Genomic DNA, 20,941 nt, shown 5'->3' with positions numbered 1-20,941 from the left:
GGGGGTGAGGGGGGCAACAGAGGCAGAAAGGTGGGCACAAAGGGACACAAGCTCATGCCCAGAAAGCAGGGCTCAGCCAAGGCAGGGCTCCTGGGTCAATGCTCTTCACCTTAATTCTCCAGGAAGGAGCTGAACCAGCCAGCATTGAACACTGAATTTCTGAATTAACCCAGTGCAGACAGCTGGAGCTCTGGAGTGACTGGGCAAGGGACAGCAGGCTGGATGGGGGCTCTGCTGGGCCAGCTTTGACTCTGACTCTCTCCTCTGGGCTTGAGGAAAGTCTGAAGCAAAACAATCAGGGTGGTTGAACCCCACAGCCCCTAAGACTCCGAGTGAAAGGTGCCTGGCCTGGAGCAGAATTAGAGTGAACAGCATCTCTGCTCTGTGGGGAGGAAGCAGGAAGGGGAGGGAGGGAAAGGAGAGCCTGGACACCCGCCACTTGATTCACATGCACAAGTCAAGCATGTTGCAGGCCTGAAAAGCAACAGCTAGCAGGATGGACTCAACAGTGTTGTCATTATGGACTGGAGTGGAGTGGGAGCTCCCATACCATCTCCCCAACCACCTGCTGATTCTGCTCTCATGCCTTCTCCCCTTTCCAGAGTATTGGAATCCCAGGGACTGCATACTGGCATACTGGGTTGGTCTGGCCCCCAAGTTCTAAGAGGATGCCAGACAAGCCCTGAGGCTTCTGGACCCTGTAGGCCTGGAGGCTTCTCTGACCCTGGAGGCCTCGGCATTGAGACTAGTTAGGGGTGGGCTTCCTATCACCAAGTCTGCCGAAATAGGGGCTCTTCCGGGACTCACCCCTCTGCCCGGCCTCCAGCCTGACTACCAGTTTGTGGGGTTAAGAACCGTCAGCCCTGGCCCTCCTGACTCAGCCTTTCCACACTGCTCAAAGTCAGCTAACCTGTAAATAAGCATCAGCCCCAAGCCCAGGCTTGCTAGGAACCAGGTGGCAGGCTGTGTGCCGGCAATGAACCTCAGCAGTGAGGCTCCCCTGCAATCCTACCCGGGCTGGCCTGTAGCTCCTACTGGAATGGCTGGGAGGGAGGGTAGACATGAAGGCATGTATGTGGTGGGTCCTGTGGTGGCAGCTGGTAGGGTTGTGCTGAGGGTGTGCTAGGTGTGTTCTAGGACTTGGTTGCCCAGGGATGGGGAGACTCATTACTGTCTTGGAACTGGGCTCTTTGGCAGAACTGTGTAGAAGCATTAGGGGAGTGTCACATATTCTTAGACACCTGCTATAAGGTAAAGAACGGAGAGAGAAAAATTGACTCTGTGGCTTGGGAATGAGTGGGAATGGGGAAGTTCCCCTAAACTCTGAGAAAGCAGGCCCTAACTCCTTCATAATCAATCTTCCTTTGAGCACCCTAGCCTAGCCCTCACAGGTCTCCTGGCTGATCACTCTCCAGAGAGTGGGGTTCCCCCTCCACCAGCCTACCTCTGTGCTAAGATGGGTAATGGACATAGTGGCTATGAGTACTGTACTGTATTGTTTACAATGAAGGATGCCTCTGCAACCGTGTACTCTGAAGTCCATGAGAGTGGAACACACCTGACTTATATCCCTGGCACACATTTCTAGATTTCATGCTAGAAATTTCCAACTCCAGGCAGTGCCTGTTGGAGCACCCAGGACTGCTGGGTAAACTGAGCCCTGGGTCTCCTTCCATGGTGGTCCCAGCCCCTCACATGATCCACAGGTGACTCCTGTCTACATGAGCTGTCCAGCCCCTAACCCTGCCCAGGAGGGGCCTGGTTCCTCCCTCCTGTTTCCACTGATTCAGGAGTCAGAGGAACATGGCCCAGAGGCCCGTCTGCCCAGCCAGCAGGAGAGAAAGAAAGCAACACTCTCTTCGGTTTGCCCGAATGACCCCCAGGAGTGGGAACAGGGCTCAGACAGCCATTCAGGGTTCCCAAGGGGCAACCAGATCATCAGGCCTTCCCACCAGTGGATTTCCTCCTCCTCACTCCATGGGGAGCCCAGAGCCAGCTGCATTTTGTATGGTCCCCTCTTCCTGCCAGGGCTTCCTCCCGCCCGCCCTGATCTGTTTGCTGATGGAAGGGAACCACCCTGGGTGCAAGTCCCATAATGCCAACACTGCCGTTTGAGCCCCTGCGGTGGGTGGCAGGGGGGGCCAGGGGGTGGGGTGGGAGGGGCAGGGTCGGTCAGGGACGGGGAGGGATAAAAACCTTTCATCGGATTGGGAGCTGTGAGGTTCCGCGAGCAGATCATTGACAGCATCGCGTGGAGTTTATCCTCCTCGTCCTCATCATCGTCTACCGAGGCCGCCCGGCTGGCCGCTAGGTGGTGGTAGTTAATAGTGACTGCTCAAAGAGAACGGCGAGAGAGGCGGAGCGTGAGGACCCTAGTCCGGGCCAGGAGGAACCCAACTCCGTCCTCATGGGGAGCAGAATGGAGTCTGGGTCACCTTGAGCCTGCAGGGCATGAAAGAGGGGAAGGGGGGACCCGAGAGTCTTTTGATGATTTCCTGGGGAGAGTATGGAAGAAAGTGCAGGGGGGGAGGTTGAGGAAGGAGGGGGGAAGGCTGCAGCTACAGAGCTCCACTCTTTGGAGGAGGCCCTCTCTAGGAAGAACAGAAAAGAGAGAACTGATGGGGGGAGCCAGGGTAGTGAAAGACAGGGAACCCACTGGGACATGCCGGCCGGCCGGCAGCTCCGGAGTTCCCCAGTCCTGGCCAAGGCTGGGCACGACTGCTGGCAGATGGGTTCTTATCCTACTGCAGCTTGCGTCATGGTCAGGCTGGGCCAAATCTTGAAGATGACCCCAAATCCCCTCTTCAGGCTATAAATCCAACCTCCTCCTCCCAGGGTTTCCCAGAGCTGCTCTCGAGGAGGCTGAGTCACCCCACTGGGTTTCAGCTCCTTGGTGCCCCAGCTTGCCCTCCAGGAAAGTGGTCCTTGAAGTGAAGTGACCAGAAATGGGAGATGCAGAGGCTTGAAGAGAGCAAGTGCAGACTAAATAATTGAAGCCGAGCAACAGCCTGAGACTACATCCAGGTTTGCAAACACGCTCTGGCAGAAGATGTGTCTCCTAGTCAGGCACATCAGGGAGGGAAGCGGGATCCCCACGACTTGTGCCCTCCAAGCCTGCAGGGACTGCTGGTACTGGGGCTATGTGTTTGCAGTCTGGGTAATATGTCTGCTAATACAGAGACAACTTGTTGACAATTTATTGGCACAGGGTAGGAAATTTAGAGAGCAGGTGGTCTGGCTGGTAATAAATGCTCTGGGCTGGCAAATTCCCCGCCCTTCTCCCCCAGATCAGCAAGTCTGTCCCAGGGAAGCCCGTAGGGAGCACAGCACTCTGACCAGGAAGGGAACTCCAGTGTTGGTAGATACCTATAGACAGGCTCCCTTGAGCCCAGAGGCATACATCCAGGAGGGGCAGGACCCACGAGGGCCAGGCCCCTTTTCAGCACCCCCGCCGGCTGCAAGTCTCATCCTCTTCGGATGCACCCCCTACTCCAGCTACAGCTCCTCTCATCAGTAGCTGGTTTGAGGGGCATTCTGGCTCCAGCAGAGTCGGTGAACAATTTGCACCCTCCAAAAAGAAACACTGATCCCGCACCCAGGCCGCCTTGTGGACGTGAGGCAGTGGGCCAAGGAGAAATGAAGAGTTCTCCACCTTCTATTTCTAGTCCTGCCACATTTTTTCCTCCTGGGGCAGGGCATGAAAGGATGACTAAGAGAATCCTGTGCACAGACGCCTGACTCTGTTAAGCCAAGAGTCTTGGGGTGACAAGGTAGGGGGCAAACAGCAGGCAGAGGAGAGGTAACGTCTCAGGGGGATGATTTGCAGGGAAAAGGTCCAGTGAGAGGCTAAGAACTGAACCACTGGTCTTAACTGGCCCGGTTAGTGGCTGTGCCTGCTGCCGCCCTGGGTGATGCTGTGCTCCCCCACCCCATGGAAGAAGTGTGGGGCACTCACTGTGCTCATGCCTGTGTCCAGGGTAAATGATCCGGAACACGTAGTCCGTGGTCCTCCCTGTGCCCATCTCCTCCATGTCCGCAGTCCGCATGCTGCTGCGTTTCCGTAGCTTGGGGAACACCTTCCCCTAGGGAGCGAGAGATGGGTTGTCAGCCTTTCCAGGGCAGAGTCCCACCCAAGGCTGCTCCTAAGAACTCCACGTGGGTAAGGAAGGCAGGTGGGCAGAGAACCCGCCACACACATCCCTCCACCCAGAGCCTCCCAAGCCCTGAGGTACCTTCCCCTGCTGGGTCCAGAGCGGGGGCTCTAGCTGTCCTCGAGGCAGAAGCCCGTTCTCCAGGCAGGACAGAAAGGACAGCAGGTGTCCTCCCTGCGGGAAGTGCAGGGGTGGCCTCTGGATGCCATCCTGGCTCACCAGCACAAGTGTGCCACCACTTTCTGGGGGATGAACATGGGGGAGTGAGGCTGGGATTCCCTGAGACCTCCCAGCCATCACTGCAGCCCAGTTGGCCAGGCCTCCAGGCTGGGTAGGAGGACAGTGGGGCTGGGGCGTGGGGATGACAAAAGGAGGAGCAGACATCGGACGGGCCGTGCACAGTGCGTGGCTAGGGAACGACAGTCTCTCCCCTCTCCCCGGTGCCCAGGACAAGGGAGGCTCACTTTGCTGGTGGCAGTGGATGCAGACGATCTGACTGAAGGGCACGACCAGGGCATAGTCCCAGTAAACGCTGGAAAGAAACCAGATTGGTGTCATTGTGTCCCAAGACCAGCCATCCAGTCTTCCTCATCTGGTGGCCCCAACACCTGTGAAACTACCCCGAAGACAGGAAGACCATAGCCAAGATGTGACCTCAGCCAGCCAAGTCCCTCGGGGCCCCATGCTGCCCTCATGGCAAAGAGCCTGGCAGTCTCAGTTGCCCAGAGCTTGGCTCAGGCAAACCTCTTCATGCCCAGGCCTGGCTGGATCTTAGAGAGCTTGGGATTCTCTCCAGGCAGCCTCTCTGCAATTCTTGGCATCGGGTAAGGTGTGAGGCCTGCCTCCTGGAGCAGGCTGAGTCTCTCCATCCCCCTGCCTGGGGACAAGCCCTCACTCCCTTCCCTGGCTCCTGGGAGTCCCCAAACCCCCACCTCTTCTCCAGCTCGGAGTCCCCCAGAGTCCCGTTCATGAGCTGGTTGGGTGTCCACTTCAGAGTTAGGCTCTCTGCAGACTGGTGCAGGGAGAGGTAGCCAGGGACAGCCTCCATGTCCTCCTTCTACAGGGAGGAGACACACCAGAAGACAGAGATGATGAGGGACTGAGCGGCTCCCAGGGATGGCCTACGGAAAACGAGCTCCAGGTGTGAGTGGGGGAGGCCAAGCTAGTCCAGTCACGAGGTCCTGGAATGGGGGCCAGGTGGAAACAAAGGGGAACACGAACCACACCCAGATGGGGGCATCTCCTCTTCCTGGCTGGCCAGGTGCCACTGGCTCTGCCCTGTCAACCTCCTGGATGCCAGGTGTGTCCTGGGCTGGCCATACCCAAGCTGGGCATTCACCTTGCCTGATGGCTGCCATTCCCACCCTTGGGTGGCCTGTTTCTCAGCTAGCCAGAGCAGATGCCATTGCTGGCTCCTGCCAGCTCAAGGCTGGGTGTGAGGAGTATGAAACAGTGAAATGGGGGTGGGGCCCTTCTCCCCTTTCTCTCTGGTCAAGCTCCTTAGGAAAGGGACAAATGTAGCTGGAAGCTTGTGGTTCTGGGGTCCTTGGAGGCGGTAGATGTGGGGGGAACACTAGGCTTCCCTACCGGCTGCACCAGCACGTTGTTCTTGCCATAGAGCAGCCGCGTCCTCGAGTTCTGGTGCAGGGATTCCACATACTCGCGGGCGCAGGCAGCTAACCTGTCTCCTGATGTGCTGCCGCTGGAGTGTTGCTTCCGGATCTGCACAGGAAGTCCCAGCTCAGCCCCAGCCCTGGGAAGTCAACTTGGGAGGTTGAGAACCCTCAGCTTCCTTCCACGCAGACCCTCTAGCTGACTCCGGCAGTCCTTCCTGCCCCTAGTTTGCCCTCAGCCACCCTGTGCTCTCTAGGCACGGACCAGTGGGGTGCTCCTGGTATTTATGTAAGTGCCAGTGTGGGCAAAAGGCTTTTCTAAGGTGGCCACTACCTTGCGGCATCTCCAAGGTGCAGCCTGTGTCTGCAAGCCTGGAGGCCGGCTGCTTTCCCAATTGGTCCATGGGCACAATCAGGGTGAGCACAAGGGGTGAGGAGAGGGACACCTACTCCTAGGGCTGGGCGCTTCGCAGGGGAGTCCTGGCGATTAGGGGGACCCCGGATACGGTGCCTCTGAACCAGCTCATCAGCAGAGGGGTCAGTCCAGTAGTGATCAGCTGTCTTGAGCTTGGTGTACTCCAAGGCACAGAGTCCCACTGTGGAGACAGGGACAGCCAGCTCAGAAGGTGCCCCCTCAGCACCTGCCCCTCAGTCCCCACTGGCCCAGCATAGGTCTCTTTGCTCTCAGGCTCACCTAGAAGAGAGGCCAAGATGGGGCCAAACACAGGGTCTGCCAGTAACGCCTCCTTCTCGTAGTACTTGCTGCCAGGGGGAGAGACAGATGTGGGACTGCTGGGGCTCCCAGACTCATTCCAGGGCAGTCAAGCTCACCAGGTAGGGATGTCCCCACAAAGACCAAATTCATATCAGTCACCAAGAAGAAATAAACCCACAAGGACTGAGCTTTGTGGGGTGCCTGATGTGGTCTATGCTTTCAGGGTGCTACGGGGGAGACGGGGTATGCCTACAGAGTACTGTGGACAGCCAAGCATGCTGAGGGGTGGAGCAGAAGGACTGAGTGTTCAGGAGGTGGGCCCCAGGGAGGGGCACTCACCTGCAGTTCTCCACCAGGTACTGCACAACCCTGTCCAGCACCTTCTCAATAAGTGCTGTGCGTACCCATACGTGTTTCAAGGCCTGCGGGCTGAGGGCTGGGGACTTCCCACTGGCAGAGCCCTGTCTTCGCAGAGGCTCCTGGTTGCTGGCCAAGGGTTTCCTGCAAAGAGGGGATGCACGTTAGGAGTGTGAAGGCTGGGGGGGTAAGCCCCGGACTGGTGACACTGGGAGTGAAGTTTGGTGCCACAAGACGAGAACCCAGAGGACTGACCAGGATGGGGGCCTCAAGGTGGGCGAATAGGGCCTTGTGCCCACCCTTAGGCAGGTCCTGAGAGGCCCTGCAAGAAACGAGCCCAGGAAGCCAACCTGGGCAGGAGCAAATGCCAAGTGGAAAGAGCAGAAGAGAGTGGTGGGTGGGGCTGGCCCAGGGCTCACCTGCCCTCGACTTGTTGTTGCAGCTCCTGTACCTTGTGGCAAATCTCCCCAGCCACTGGGCACGTCTTCCCCACCTTGGTGAACAGGGCTGCCATCTTGTCATTGCGCAGGAAGCCAGCGGCACGGCGTCTCAGCTGATGAAGGAGGCAAGCCTCCACCGCACCTGGGCCACAGAAGGAACCAGTACCTGAGCCCGGGCAAGGGGGAGAAGAGAGAACTCTCCTTTCCCCCATACCTAGGGAGGCAGGGGGCAAGGGCAGGCCTGGCCCATGCTAGGACGAGGAGACGGGGTGCCAGTCTCAGGCAGGCCAGGAAGATATACCAAATTCCTCTCCTTATCTGTCTGTTCCTGTCCAGGGTGGACCTGTGGGGGCTTTGACACGCCATGCCGTTCCTCTCCCTCACCTGGTGTGTACACGTCTCCTGTGTGCAGCATTGCCCCTGGTGCTGTGAGGACCAAAGTTGCCTGTTCCAGTTGGCATAGGTGGCTCCACCCCCTACCCTCAAGGACAATCCTGGACAGCATCTATAGGACTGGGGGCGCAGGGAGCACACAGCCCAGCGGCCCTCCTGGAGCGCCTGGATGATGTGGTTGCTAAGGAACAGGGCTCTGGAGAAGGTGCTGAAATATTGATGTAGCCATTGCAGAGATGAGACCTGACAGCAGTCCCTGAATTATTGATGAGTCCAGCAGTCGAGAGTGAGAGATTTCTATTTCCTATGCAGGGAGGGCTTCCCTTCATTCATTCATGTTTCTGGAGGCTAGGCTTGCTCTCTCCATCTCGATCCTGCTTACTGCAGACCAGACCCCACAGGAAAGAAAGACGGGCTGGGTGGAGGGTTACCCTGGCCATGTATAGACTCTAAAACATTAGGGTGGATGTGTGCGGGGGGAGAAGGGGCTTGGCCATTATTGAGGCCAAGCTGACTGTTTTATAAGCGAGGAGGGAAAAGTTCAGAAAGGAGCAGGGATTTGATCACAGAAACATGGTGGCAAAGTTGGGACTAGGACCTAGGGCCCCAAGCCCTGGCCTGAGCCCTTCACCTCCTCCAGGAGGGTGAAGGGGAGGAGGTGCTCTTTTCACTTGGATTGAAAACAGTGCTGTGTTAGAGGTGGGGGCGGAGGTGGGGGATCGGACAACAGGGTCTGAAGCTTGATGTGGCTGCTCAAAACTATCTCTGGAAAACTTAAGTGACTTAACGTTCTGAGCCTCAGTTTTATCATCTGTGAAACAGGGACTACTTCTCAGGACTGGTATGAAGTGTTACATGAGATAGGGTACAGAAAACCCCTCACACAGGGTCTGGCACGCAGGGGCGACCTGATCCCTGTCAGCTCTGGACTTCTCACCTCTTTTGGTCCAGATCCTGCTCTTCAGCTAACATGGAGGGGCTACGATTTTGCAAGACCTCTCCCTGCCAGGGAGAGGAGACAACGCATTGGAGACAGGACCACAGACTGCCCCAGAGGTGGGTGGAGATGCTGTTCTTTTAGAAAGAGGGGAACTGAGGCCCATCGTTTACTGTGTCTAGTGTTAGAATATGAAAGCCAGACTTAGGAAATAATCACACACAAAAAAGGTTCTCACCTGGTTTTTACCTTCGTTCTTAGTAACTGGCAGGTGGTCACTGCTGTTCTATAAGAGAGCTTTGTTTGGCCCGCTCTTGTACTGATGTCAAGAAGTTGGAGAGTCCCTGGGGCCAACCTGGAGGCTGGCCAGCTCAGTAAGAGCATCCCAGGGGAGGGGAAAGAAGACAGGACCCCTCCCTCTCCCGAGTGCTTCCTGTTAAAGCTCTTCCCTGTTCTGGCCTCGGAGGGCTTATTTTACCAGGCACAGCCTTTCCTTCACCTGTGTTCACACATCTATGAGCCCATGTGTATGCAGACAGAGGTATCTACATGTTTGATGTACGTATGGGCCATGTGGGGGAATCTCTGCTTACAAAGGAGTATGTCCACATATTCCTTTCCATGGCAAGTCCCCTTGGTCCCTGGTGGTCTTGTGTGGCCCTGCGGTGGACAGGTGAAGGACCCTTTTGTCCCAGTCTCTTGGTCCTTGAGCTGCACTCCCCATCCAGAGCAGGAGAGGAGCAGCAACTGAACAGGTGGCACCAGTCCTGCAGGGAATCACATGCCTTGGTGGTGTGACTAATGGCTGGGATAATGAGTCATTAGCTTCCCCACCTTCCCCAGGCAAGTGAATGCAGCCAGGCTGGGGAGCCTGGGAATGGGGGGCAGCAGCACTCCCATCCTGCTTGGCCTCACCCACCTTCTAAAGCAGCCTCAGAGCCTGGGCATCAGGGTTCTCTGGGATGAGCAGAGGCATTCCTCAGCAAGGACTGCAAGCAAGGAATATTGAGAGAAGCCCAAATATCATGCCCAGTGTCCCCTGCTCACTCTAGGGCTCTAAGTTCCTTCTGTGAAACCCAAGGAAGGTGCCCAGGCAATGTCTGGGGAAGGAGAAACTGTTCTCACCTCTCTACTTTTCAAGCAAAGTAAACAACCCTCTATGCCAGGTATTGCTAACCCAGTTCCACGAGTTCCTTGGCCAGTGATGTTCAAACTACCCTTGTCCTTCCCCATTCCCGCAGCGTTGCCCCCAGAGAATCAGCACATGCCATGAAAAATATTACTGTGCGCAGCATGTAGGCAAAATAGTAACATAATAATAGCAATAATAACAATAACAACACTAATAATAAGTGAGACCTACTATCCTAAGAGGACTTGTGGATGGGCTTCTGGGGCTCTAAGAGCCCCTCTGAAATCATGTGCAAAGTTGTTGATGCGCTCCAGCATGCTTAAGGGGAGCGCTTTTTTTTCTGGATAGAGGATCCATGGCTTTTAGCTTCTAAAAGGGGTACCTGACCCCCAAAACTTTAAGAACCCTTGCTCTGAGATTTTTGGGTTGGGCAGAAACACAGACATTCCCATCAGTCAAAACTCAGAGGTGCGGCTATAAATACTCTCTCCTTCCCTCCAATATCAGAGCTGCAGCTCCAGAGCTACCAGTAACAATGTCCATCTCTCCTGCTGTCCCTGTTCCCCAGGGAGAAGTCCACACAGAGGCCCGTGCTGCCGCTCTCCTCCTAACTTGAAGGCCCAGGGCACCAAGCAGGAGCACTCTAGTGTCTGACTCATCTTCCTGCCCCGGAAAGCAGCTGAACCCAACCCCCTTCTAACTGAGCTGTCTGGGCCCTGGTCACCCAGATGTAAAGCGTTCAGGACCTCCTGTCTCAGTGCACCCAGGCACCGCCTATAGCCAGTATGGATAGATCCAAACAGGGGTGAGACAGCCCTGACATCATTCAGCTCATTTCTGAAAAACGCACACTAACTAATAAAAATCAACACTGTTTCTGGTCCTTGTTTGGGGTGGAAAAGTTCGGATGAATGAATCAAAGCAGAGAAACAGAGGCATGACTCCAGCATGATCCTCTAACTCCCCCCTGGCCTTCTGGTGCCCTTTGGCGTTATGGGGCCAAATAAGCCTGTCTGTCTGTCCGCCTACCCCACCGACAGGAAGGCCCAAGGAACTGCAGCTCTGGGCAGGAGTGGAACTAGTTTTAACTATCGCGCCTTGCTGTGGGCATCTCCCCTCCCCTCCCTCAAAAGGTCTGGCACCATCTTCCCAGGGAAAGGCTGGGAACTACAGGCCTAGATTCGCCCTGCGGTTCTCCCTCACCAGCCTCTGATGTGCCCCTAAAGTCTATTAAGTTATAGGGCTTAACAAATGCTAAATGGGTGGAGATCACAAGCGCTAATGGACTCCGATGGGGCCCCCGCCCACAGACCCCTTACACACCAATTTAGCCATTCCAAGGAGTCCGATTTAGAACGGAGGAGACACTGGTAGAGGCGGAAGGGACTTGGGAAATTACTGAATCTTTTCGCACCTTGCGGGTCGGAAGGCTGATCGGTAGCACCCCAATGGAGGCCATGTGGCACCGTCCCTCAACATTGCAAGTGACTTCTGACCCAAAAATCCTTCTTCTGAGAGTCTAGTGTATAGCTGTCACTGTAAGTTTACTTAGTTCTAACAGCAAAAGACTGGAAACCATGCGCATGTCCATCAGCAGGGCAGGTTACATACACACGGCACATCGTACAGTAGAACACTGCAACTCTGAACAAGGAGGCTGCTCTGTGGGAGCTGATCATGGAAAGGTCCCCAAGGGCCAGATGCACAGCCGTGTGCATGACCGGATGGTGCCCTGATTACAGACACGGGGTCAGCAAGGAATATGGTTTTCTTTTTAGTAGTATAAAAAACTTTGGAAGGATGCACAAGAAACAAAAGTGGTAGCAGTGGCCTGCGTGGGAATTGGTGCGTGGAGAAGTGGGTGAATGGGGGCAGGGAAGGATTGTGTACCTTTTGTATGGATTTGATTTTTGAACCAAATAAATATATTACCAATTCAAAATAATAATTACAATAATTAAGTAGGTGGCCCTCCAACCCAGGTAGGTACCAGTATTCCGTCATGAGATGATGGCAGAGATGCTCTCCAACCTGGAGGTGAATCAAAGCTCACAAAACTCAGAAAGGCTGGGTCTGTCCACGGGCACCCATCCTTCACCAGCTCTCTCAGCAGACGGGGTCTCCCAATTGGCTTGGTTTCCCATTCCCACAGGAGCATCTGGGTTCTGCTTAGGGCAGCCATAGGTAATCTGAGCTGGGCAGGGACCAGAGACACAATTCAATGGGCTGGGACAAGCTTAGATGTCTAAGGAGCCCACAAAGATGGACGAAAGCTATGGTTGCCCAGGAAACGCAGCAGTGGTTGAGAAGGGTCCTCAATCAGCTCGGGGGGGGGGGGGCTCAGAAACAACCCTGCCCCTCGTGTGCGTATCTATGATTAAAGGGGTGCTCAGCAGCCAAGAGGCCTGGACAAGCCCAGACTGGTAATATGGGGACCTGCTGGGCAGCCTTCAGAGAGCTAGGCCAGGTGACTGAGGCATAGGGACACAGCACCCAGAGTTAGCAGGGCATAACGTGGCCCAAGGCTGAGCCAGGAGGGGTTGGTAATGGGAGCAGCAGGTGTGGCAAGTGTTCCCTGCTCCCCTACCTCTGCCAGCTGCTAGCTGTGTAATGGAGGGGTTTGGCTGTAGTTGTTATAGAGAACCCCATGAGGAAAGTACTGGGTGGAGCAGCCAGTCACAGGTGGCTGCTTTGGGTCCTGGAGTTCTAGGGGATGCTACTCAGCAGAATTGTTAAAAGCCGAATGCTATGGATAGTGGAACCAAGGATGCCAGGAAAGGAGTAGCCTCCCTCGCTGGTGAGAAAGAAAAGGGGAACTTCCTCCAGATGCTAATGGAGGAAGTCAATGTTTGTCTGCAGCGATGAGGTGGGAGGAGCAAAGAGGCTAGGCCAGGCACGATCCGCCTCTGCGCTCCTCACTTCCTTAGCCCATACTTACACCTAGGGATTTGCAACTGCTGCCTCCACTTGGAACAAGCCTTTTCTATGGTAACTAGAATACATTTTCTCTCAGCCTACACTGCTGACGCTGGCTGTTTGCTTCAGGGTTTTTTTTGTTTTGTTTCGTTTTTTTTGGGTGGGTTGGTGGGGTGGAGGGCAGCATTCAGCCTTGTTCAAAGCCTTAAAACAAGAAAGTGCTGCCCTGGTATTCCAGAACCAAGCAGGTGAGGGAAATGAAATTTGTACCACACATCCCCATCTTCCTGGCCCCACTGGGGATGTAGGGCAGGGTCTGCATGCACAGTGCTCACAGTGGCTTCCCAGGGCGCCAGGCCAGTGCTGGCCTCACCCAGCTTGGCAAGGGACCCACTGTCTCCCAGAGTACCTCTGGGCACCATGAGTCCACTGTTTCGTCACCCAAGCTATGTCTCCATGAGGGCCAACTCCTCAATGTCCCACCCTTTCAAGCTCTACTCATCGGCAGACCTCATGGGTGGACCCATTCCTGGGCAGCACAGGCTTTGAAGCAAGAAAGTTCAAACCCTTTCCTTACTAGCTATTTGACTTTGTGCAAATCACTAAATCTCTCTGAGCTTCAGCTGCAATTAGGGAAAAGAACAAGTCCGACCTCAATGGGTGTTGAGTGGCCGAAAGCAACTGCATATGCAAAGGTGGGAAAGGTTCCTTGATTCTGCTGCCTCGCACCCTGAAGGTGATCATGAATGTTGCTACCTTTCCTCCCTGCGCCTCGTCCTCATGCCCTGGGTCCCTCCTGTACCCACAGATGGTCTGGCTGTGCTCCTCCCTAAGGCCACCCTTCTGCCTGCACACTGGATTCCAGCCCCTTTCTCCTGTCAAGGGCATTGCTCCAGCAAACGTCCCTTCTCTTGTCTGTATCTTTAATGTTTCCCTATGAGATACTTTCCATGTGTATACAAAATTGGATATTTTGTACAAAATTCTGTAATTTTTCCAACTTAAGAAAAAAACCACCCACCACCTCCCTTGGTCCTGCATCTCCATACCACTGCTTCCCTTTATGAAAAAATTTCTCAGGAAAGTTGTCTATATTCACTATCTCTAGCTCTTCCTTATCCCATCCTCTCCTCCTCCTCATCTCCCTTTTTTAAAACACCATTTTGTTATGGAAATTCCAAACATATACAAAAGTAAAAAGGACAATATGGCAACCCCTACGTACTCATCACCCAACTTAAGCAATGATTAAGTCATGACCAATTTTGTTTCAGCTATACCAACTCCAACCACTTTTTCGCTTCTCCCCAGATTATTTTGAAGCCAATTTTAGATTAGACATCATATACTTTTATCTGTAAATATTTCTGTATGTATCGCTAAAAGATAATTCTTTAAAAACGTGCATAGCAACAGGGTCGCCGGTTCGATTCACGGCCCGAGCTGAGCTGCCAACAGGTGGCAGGATGGCTCAGCTAAAAAATCAAAACAAAAAACAAACAAACATATGCATAATACCTTTATTGCACCTACAAAATTAATAGAAATGTATTAATATTAAATTTCCTGATTGAGTTCCTGGAGTTTAAGTTTCTCTGTCTGGATGCTCCAAACTCCCAGAAACATGGATTCCCAGATGGAATCCTGGAGAATGTCCTAGGCGGCTTTCTGAGAAAGGTTGCAAGATCACTTTCAAGAACTAAGTAGAATGTCATTGGTGGTGGTGATGACAGCAATGTTATTGAGCCCCTGCTGCAATTCGGGCTCCACATTTGTGCCTTACCTACATCACTCCTTTAATCCTCAAGTCAAATTTCTAGGGTAGGCTCAGAGTTGCTAAAAAAACCTGGCACACGCACTTAGTGACCTGGTCAGGATGTAAACCCAGGTCTGTCGGACTCCAAAGTCTCAGCTACATACCATCACCATTCGGCCTCAGCCATTCCCCAAAACAAGGCGAAGGGAGCCAGTTCCCCAGAAGGCCTTCCTTCTTACTCGTTCATTTCCGGATAGAAGGAAGAAGCCAGATATCCTGAGAATGAGCTGTTCATTCAGTGCAGGTGGGAAGAAGAGAGAAGGAATCCCTTTCACCGAAAAGAGACAGACTAATAACAGACTAATAACTGCCTGGAGTCTGAATCTCAGAATGTGCTGAAATCTCTGGCAGCAACATCCCAGGTGGGATGCAATCCTGCCATAGCACCTGCTTCTCTCCAGGCTCATTAGCATTTCCTTGCCATTCCCCAGAGGAGCTCACTGCAGCCGACCTTCCTAGCTAATGACAGCTGCTTAGCAACAGGGAGCAGGTTAATAAAGCCCTGATGTTGTTCCCAGCTCCACAGACTCCACCCCTGTCTCCCATTACAGCTCATCCTCAGTTGAAGCAACCCTCAGGTTGCCCGATCTTCTCAGGGAGGGCAGGGAGCCTGTTGACTGAGGGGCAGAGATGGCTCTGGTCTGGTCTGGGCCCCGCCCCCAATGCCTAGCGTGGAGGGGGACACAGTGGCGAAGTGGGGGAGGAGAAGAGACCATTATGAGTCTGAGAACCTGTTATGCCAGGCCAGGAAATTCTCTGTGAAACTCCAAAACTCACTCCACCACCAAAGGTTAAAATCCAACCTCAGCGCCCAATCAGAATAGAGCAAACAGAAATACAGGCACACCTCGTTTTATTGTGCTTTGCTTTATTGCGCTTCACAGATGCGGTTTTTTTTACAAACTGAAGGCAAGACTTTCCACCAGCAAAAAGATTACGACTTGCTTTATAGAGAGTGGTCTGGAACTGAACCCACAATATCTCTGAGGTATGCTTGTATGGTGGAGGCAGACATTCCCAGACCTCCCAGTGGGGAGGGCAGGTCCAGAGAAAACACTAGTGCTCCTGGGCTGATGCCTAAATCGAGTACGCCCTCTTAAAGCACATACATTATTATTCCAAATGCAGGTTCAAAGGTGACACTTGGGACAATTTGCTGCTTAATCCTGACCTAGAGTTGCCCACAGCAAAAGTTAAAAGCACCTTACCGTCTGGGGGAGGGGGCAGCAGGAGATTATCAGTCTACATGGGGGGGGGAGTGGGGGGGTGTCGGGGGGTTGTTCAAGAAGCCACAGGGAAAACAAGAAGCATTAATTTGATTCAGGAGGCATTTTTAACATTAAAGTTTCAAAGACCATGTTATGAAACAATGCAAGCCTGACATGACTTGAGAAACTATACAGGTTTGGGCCTCCTCTCCAAGCCCCAGGCTCCACCAGTGGGAGGGGGCAGACACACAGGTCCTGATCCTCTGGCCTGGACGTTTAGAGGGAGCTGCCTCAGAGCAGCACTGCAGCCATGCTCTGTTGTTGGAGAGCAACACACACAGAACCCCTCCCTGCCAGCCAGGATTTGACAGCAAAGCTTCCTCATAGGGTTTCTACCTGCAGGGGCCGGACCGGTTTCTGGACAGGCAGGTTTATGAATAATCACAGCAAACAAATGCACATTTCTCACCAGTCCTGGGAGTCTCACTCCTCCCCATGGGTAAGGAGAATGGGGGTCTGGCGCAACATTCCTGGGTTTTGACCAAATTTGGCAAAGTGTGAGGATTCCCTTTTCTGTGGGTCTCAGGTCCCCCGGCTCAACTTAGCTGTGTACTGTTGGCAGCTCCGCCTGCTAATGTTCCCCTCACTGACTGTGCACCGAGCCCAAGGCAGAGGGCAGCAAACTGGCAGAGGCTTGCAGACGCCTTTTGTTTGGCCCACGCAGTTTTTTAAAAATGGGAGTTAGTTATCAGCATTTAAAAATTGGGAAATTTCATACAAAAACCCAGACTTACGACTTCTCTTTAATACAAAGGTCATGGCAAGCCTGGGCCGTCATTCCTGCAGGAACTGAGTGGTGGCTGCCCTCTTCAAACAGGGCAAGTGCTCTCCAGCTCGGCCCAGCCCCCACCGCTGCCCGGTGTCTCATTCCCAGACAGCTTCCTGGTGGAACCTTTCTCATCTGACCCTGTAGGCATTTAAGTTTGCAATCCTGGACCCAAGGCACCTCCCGAGATCCAGCAGAACAGGGCTCCTCTTGCTCCAGGGCTGACTTTAGAACCCTGGAAACTTGGGTCTGTTTCATAAACCCTTTTTCTATTTCAGCAACTGAAACTGGCTGAAAGCAGAAAAATCGTTTCTTTTGAAGGTGACATCCTGCCTGCTGGAAAGAGCCCTGGGCTTCCAGGCAGGAGAAGAAAGCGAAAGCCCCACTGCTTCCTGGAGGCCCAAGAACTGATTAGAGAGCTGACGTTCTTTTCTCACCCTAATTGGCCTAATGTGGGATGCCCACAGCTTTTCTCCCTGCTGCTCTTCCCCCATCCCTCCATGGCCACCCACATGTGGCGCCCATGCACAAGCTGTTTGCACTAATTTCTGTTCTGTGTTAGCTCTGGATGAAGCCTAGCACCAAGCCATGAAAAACTGGGCTGCCAGCAGAGCCCTTCTGGTGACAATAACAGATAGTGGCTGACGTCAGGGGAACCCAGCAAGGGTAGACAGAAGTAGAGTTCTAATACTCTTCAAAGCCACTTATTGCAAAACTAGGATGCTTTTTCCCTAGCATAGGTTCTGCCCAAGGAAAAGTGAGATCAGGTTGCTCCTTGTAAACTTGGGAATCATTACATCATCTCAAAGAACTGGGGGAACGTATCCAAAAGGGAGATGGTGGGAACTCAAATCCTGCAAAACTAGCTTCAGCCTCAACCTCCAAAGAAGGAAAGACAGGCATTTTCTGAGCTCTTATGTTAAGAACATTCACATGCATCACCTCAATCCTTACAAAAATTCCTTGAGATGGGAACCATCACCCAGTTTTTAGAGGAGCAAACTGAGGGTGACAGATGTTACGAAACTTGTCCAAGTAAGCAGATTTGTCTGACTCCTCGGTCTGTCACTCAGGCTCTGCTCACAGGCCGCCTCCCCCAATCGCCCTCCCACATCTTTTTTATTTTTCTTCATAGCTATTATCATACCTGCTATTGCCTGATATATTTATGTGTGCATTTTTTTTCTGTCTGTCTCCCCACAGAATGTAAGCCCTGGGGCAGAGATTCTGCCCACCTTGTTACTGCGGTTTTCCTACCTGGAGAACAGCATCTGGAACCTGGTGGACCTTCAGTGTTTGTTACTTGGACTGACGGCAGGGGCAGCGCTACCTGCCTCACCACACTGCTGTCAAAAGTATATCCCATCCATTATCTGCTCCTTTCATTCCTTCTCCTCAGAAATGCACAACCTCCCTTCCCCAAACCTCAAACCCCAATCTCAGACGGTAAGTAAAACTACATAAAGATGGTGATGGCTCCATGTCCCTTCGGAAAGGGGTTGAAAAGAAGATCACATTCCCGGGAATCCAAAAAACTTTGCCCTGTGTAGAGGCAGGCTTGCTCCTACAATGGCAGAAGTGTTGACACTAAGGCGGAAGTGATGGCTTACTATGGACTTTCTCCTTTCTAAGGCAGGGAGGCTTTGGCTATCTCTCCTATCCTACACTCATGTTTTGCATCCAATCAAGTGTCTGGAGGTTTGGGATGCTGAAGCAACACAAGTGGGATTAATCAGAAAGTAGGTGTGACACCGAAAGCATCCCAAAAGCACAAACCCTTCCTCTAAGGTAATGTAAGGATAAACCAGACTAGTGGTTCCCATACTTGAGTTATCGAGGAGAGTGGTTCTTAAAGTGTGGTCCCTGGACCAGCAGCATCTGTGAATTTGTTAGAAATGCAAATTCTCAGGCACACCCCAGACCTACTAGAATCAGGAACTCCAATGTTGGGATACAGGAATCTGTTTTAATAAGCCTTCCAGGTGACTCTGATGTATAATAAAATGTGAACAGTGCTGTCTTCGGGGACTAAACATACCTAGATTCTTGGGCCCTGGAGATCCTAATTCAGCAGGTCTGGGATGGGGCCCAAGGAGATTTCAAAAGCTTCTCAGTTGATTCTGACTTGCAGCCAGATTTAAGAACTACTAACCTGAGGACTCATCTTTTTTCCTGGGCCCCCGGATAGTTTCTTCAATTTCAAACCCATCTCCCACTATCCCCCAGTCATTCACTCACCACACAGAGCAATGATGTGACTGCTATCTTCATGCACAAACTTCCTGGTGACGGCCTCCTCCATGATTTGCTTCACCTGTGGACAAATGGGCAGCAGAGTCATTTGTTTATTTTTCTGATCAAAGGCCTATAGGCAAGTAAATAGCTTGACTCTGCCCTCCTGTCTGGGTTCAGACACTTGCAGAGTATATGACAGGGATGGGAGGGGTGGGGAAGCAAAGTTTCTTTAGCACAGACAGCTCCAAGTATCTTGGAAAGGCAACTAGGAAAAGAGATCATTTAAACCCATCAATCAATCAATGCAGACATTCCAGCCCAGGAGGAAGTGCCCTGCTGTGGTACAGGGATAGGATGCTGTTTGCTCATCTGTACTTAGCTGGAGAAGGGCTTCTGGGCACACTGTCCTTTGGGGACAAACTGTCTCAGTATAGGCTGTAGATAAACAACCTGTCCCTCCTTTTCTTCCCCGTCTCTGAGGTTAGGGATAGGTCCATCCAGGCCTCAGGGACACTCTCCACATGCTCACAAGCCCAGCCTTCTTTCTGTTTAGGTAAAACCCTGATGTTTGGGTTCCTACCTGAATGTAAGTTTCCAAATACCTTGTAAGGTAAGCAGTCACATCCTTAAGAAAACACTTAAAACACACATACACACATACCATTTTTTATTGACATATAGTAAACATATAGAAAAGGGTGTATATCATAATTATACAGCTTGACAAATTTTCAAACTAAATACACCTGTGAAACCAGCATCCAGATTAAGAAACAGAACATGTACCCCAAAGCACTGCCCATTCTGCCAAGTTTCCTTCTGGTCACTACTCCCCTTCAAAGGTACCCACTCTCCTGACTTCTAACATTAGAGAGTAGTTTTGCAGGTTTTTGTGCTTTTACTAGATGGAATTACTCAATGTGCAGTGTTTTGTGACTATGTTTCTTTTGCTCCCCAGTGTGATTGTGAGATTTGTTCATGTTGTGTGTAGTTGTGGATTATTCGCTTTATATTGTGTGAACATGCCACAACTGACTGGCATTTGGGTGGTTTCCAATTTGGGGCTGTTATGAATAGTGCTGCTCTGAACACTCTGGACATATCTTTGGGTGAACATAGATGTTCATTTCTTTGGATTTATATTTTTAGGCAAGGACTTTCTGATGCATATTTTCCACTTTACTAGATTTTGCCGAATTGTTTCCAAACTGGTTGTACCAATTTATACACCCATTGGCAGTATATGGGGTTCTAGTTGCTCCCAACACTTAATTAAACCAAGCACTTTTGATGTCCTGGGGGAACCTGCCAGGAGACAGATGTTAACCCTGGAGGTTAGAGAAATGGATTACCTCAAACCCAGTGTAAAATCTTCAGATAAAGGAAGCTCTGGGCAGAGCTGGTCTTTGTCAGTCTTTGGACAAGGCATGCAGTGTCCCCATGCTGCCCTTGCTCCCAAGTTCCTCACCTAGGATTATATAGTTTGGAGGGTGATAGAGTTTCTAAAGCCTGGGGAGTAGGGAGGAAGCAGATGGACGTTCCTCCCTGCTGGAAAATGCTCATGGTTAGCGGTTAGGTAAAGGGAGTTCAGATCAATCCTGCTCTCTAAACTCTTAAAATCTTCCTAGGTTACTTCCCAAGGAGTGATTGCATTCAATATTGCATTCAATATGCTCTATTGCATTCAATAGAGCACACCATCACAACTCAAAGACCTACAGGCATCTGAAGCAGGCTGGCAGAGCAGAATTTTAGGTTCGGAGGACTTACAGATGCCCCTAGAATTATATCAGAGGTCCTTTGTGAAAGGCCAGCCTTGCCTCCAATTATCCCCACTGTCTCTATTTGTAGGAGAAGACAGGATATGTTTCTCTCAAAATCGAGCACTCAAGGGGGAAGGGAACTAAGAGTTCAGCACAGGTGGCATATTCTGGACAGTTCCCACATTTGTTTAGGAATCATTCTTGGAATACAGACAGCCTTCTAAGTACCAAAAAAAGAATCACTGTCTTCTCAAAAATCTTTCCTATCATCCCTGACCAACCCCCAATTTAGATCACATCAACAATCCTAGCACCTCTGTCCATAGTTAGGGTATGACTACCTTTTTGTTCTTGTTTATGCTGTTCATGGAAGTCTCTATCACTAGACTGCTTGTTTCCTGAGGATAATCACTGAGAGTTGAGGCTTCTCTTTTCCTTG

General features: G+C 52.1%; 1 protein-coding gene across 2 annotated transcripts in view; it reads right to left on the bottom strand.

Moving 5' to 3' along the window:
• SGSM2 (small G protein signaling modulator 2) overlaps positions 1 to 20,941 on the bottom strand; it is a 33,447-nt gene that overhangs the window by 10,667 nt on the left and 1,839 nt on the right. The window contains exons 2-12 of one of the 2 annotated variants that reach the window (XM_019650542.1): positions 18,743 to 18,818; positions 7,256 to 7,418; positions 6,819 to 6,980; positions 6,459 to 6,526; positions 6,215 to 6,360; positions 5,739 to 5,873; positions 5,084 to 5,208; positions 4,616 to 4,683; positions 4,233 to 4,393; positions 3,956 to 4,082; positions 2,197 to 2,331 (exon numbers count right to left, since the gene is read on the bottom strand). In XM_019650542.1, the coding sequence (XP_019506087.1) occupies positions 2,197 to 2,331; positions 3,956 to 4,082; positions 4,233 to 4,393; positions 4,616 to 4,683; positions 5,084 to 5,208; positions 5,739 to 5,873; positions 6,215 to 6,360; positions 6,459 to 6,526; positions 6,819 to 6,980; positions 7,256 to 7,418; positions 18,743 to 18,818 (1,366 nt within the window). The remainder of the gene's footprint in view (positions 1 to 2,196; positions 2,332 to 3,955; positions 4,083 to 4,232; positions 4,394 to 4,615; positions 4,684 to 5,083; positions 5,209 to 5,738; positions 5,874 to 6,214; positions 6,361 to 6,458; positions 6,527 to 6,818; positions 6,981 to 7,255; positions 7,419 to 18,742; positions 18,819 to 20,941) is intronic. The other variant, XM_019650543.1, reaches the window with a different exon arrangement.

This window comes from Hipposideros armiger, unplaced genomic scaffold, assembly GCF_001890085.2.
Source record: "Hipposideros armiger isolate ML-2016 unplaced genomic scaffold, ASM189008v1 scaffold_141, whole genome shotgun sequence".
NCBI lineage: Eukaryota > Metazoa > Chordata > Mammalia > Chiroptera > Hipposideridae > Hipposideros > Hipposideros armiger.
The sequence above is the reverse complement of the archived record's forward strand: the minus strand, read 5'-3'. Positions and strand labels throughout refer to the sequence as shown.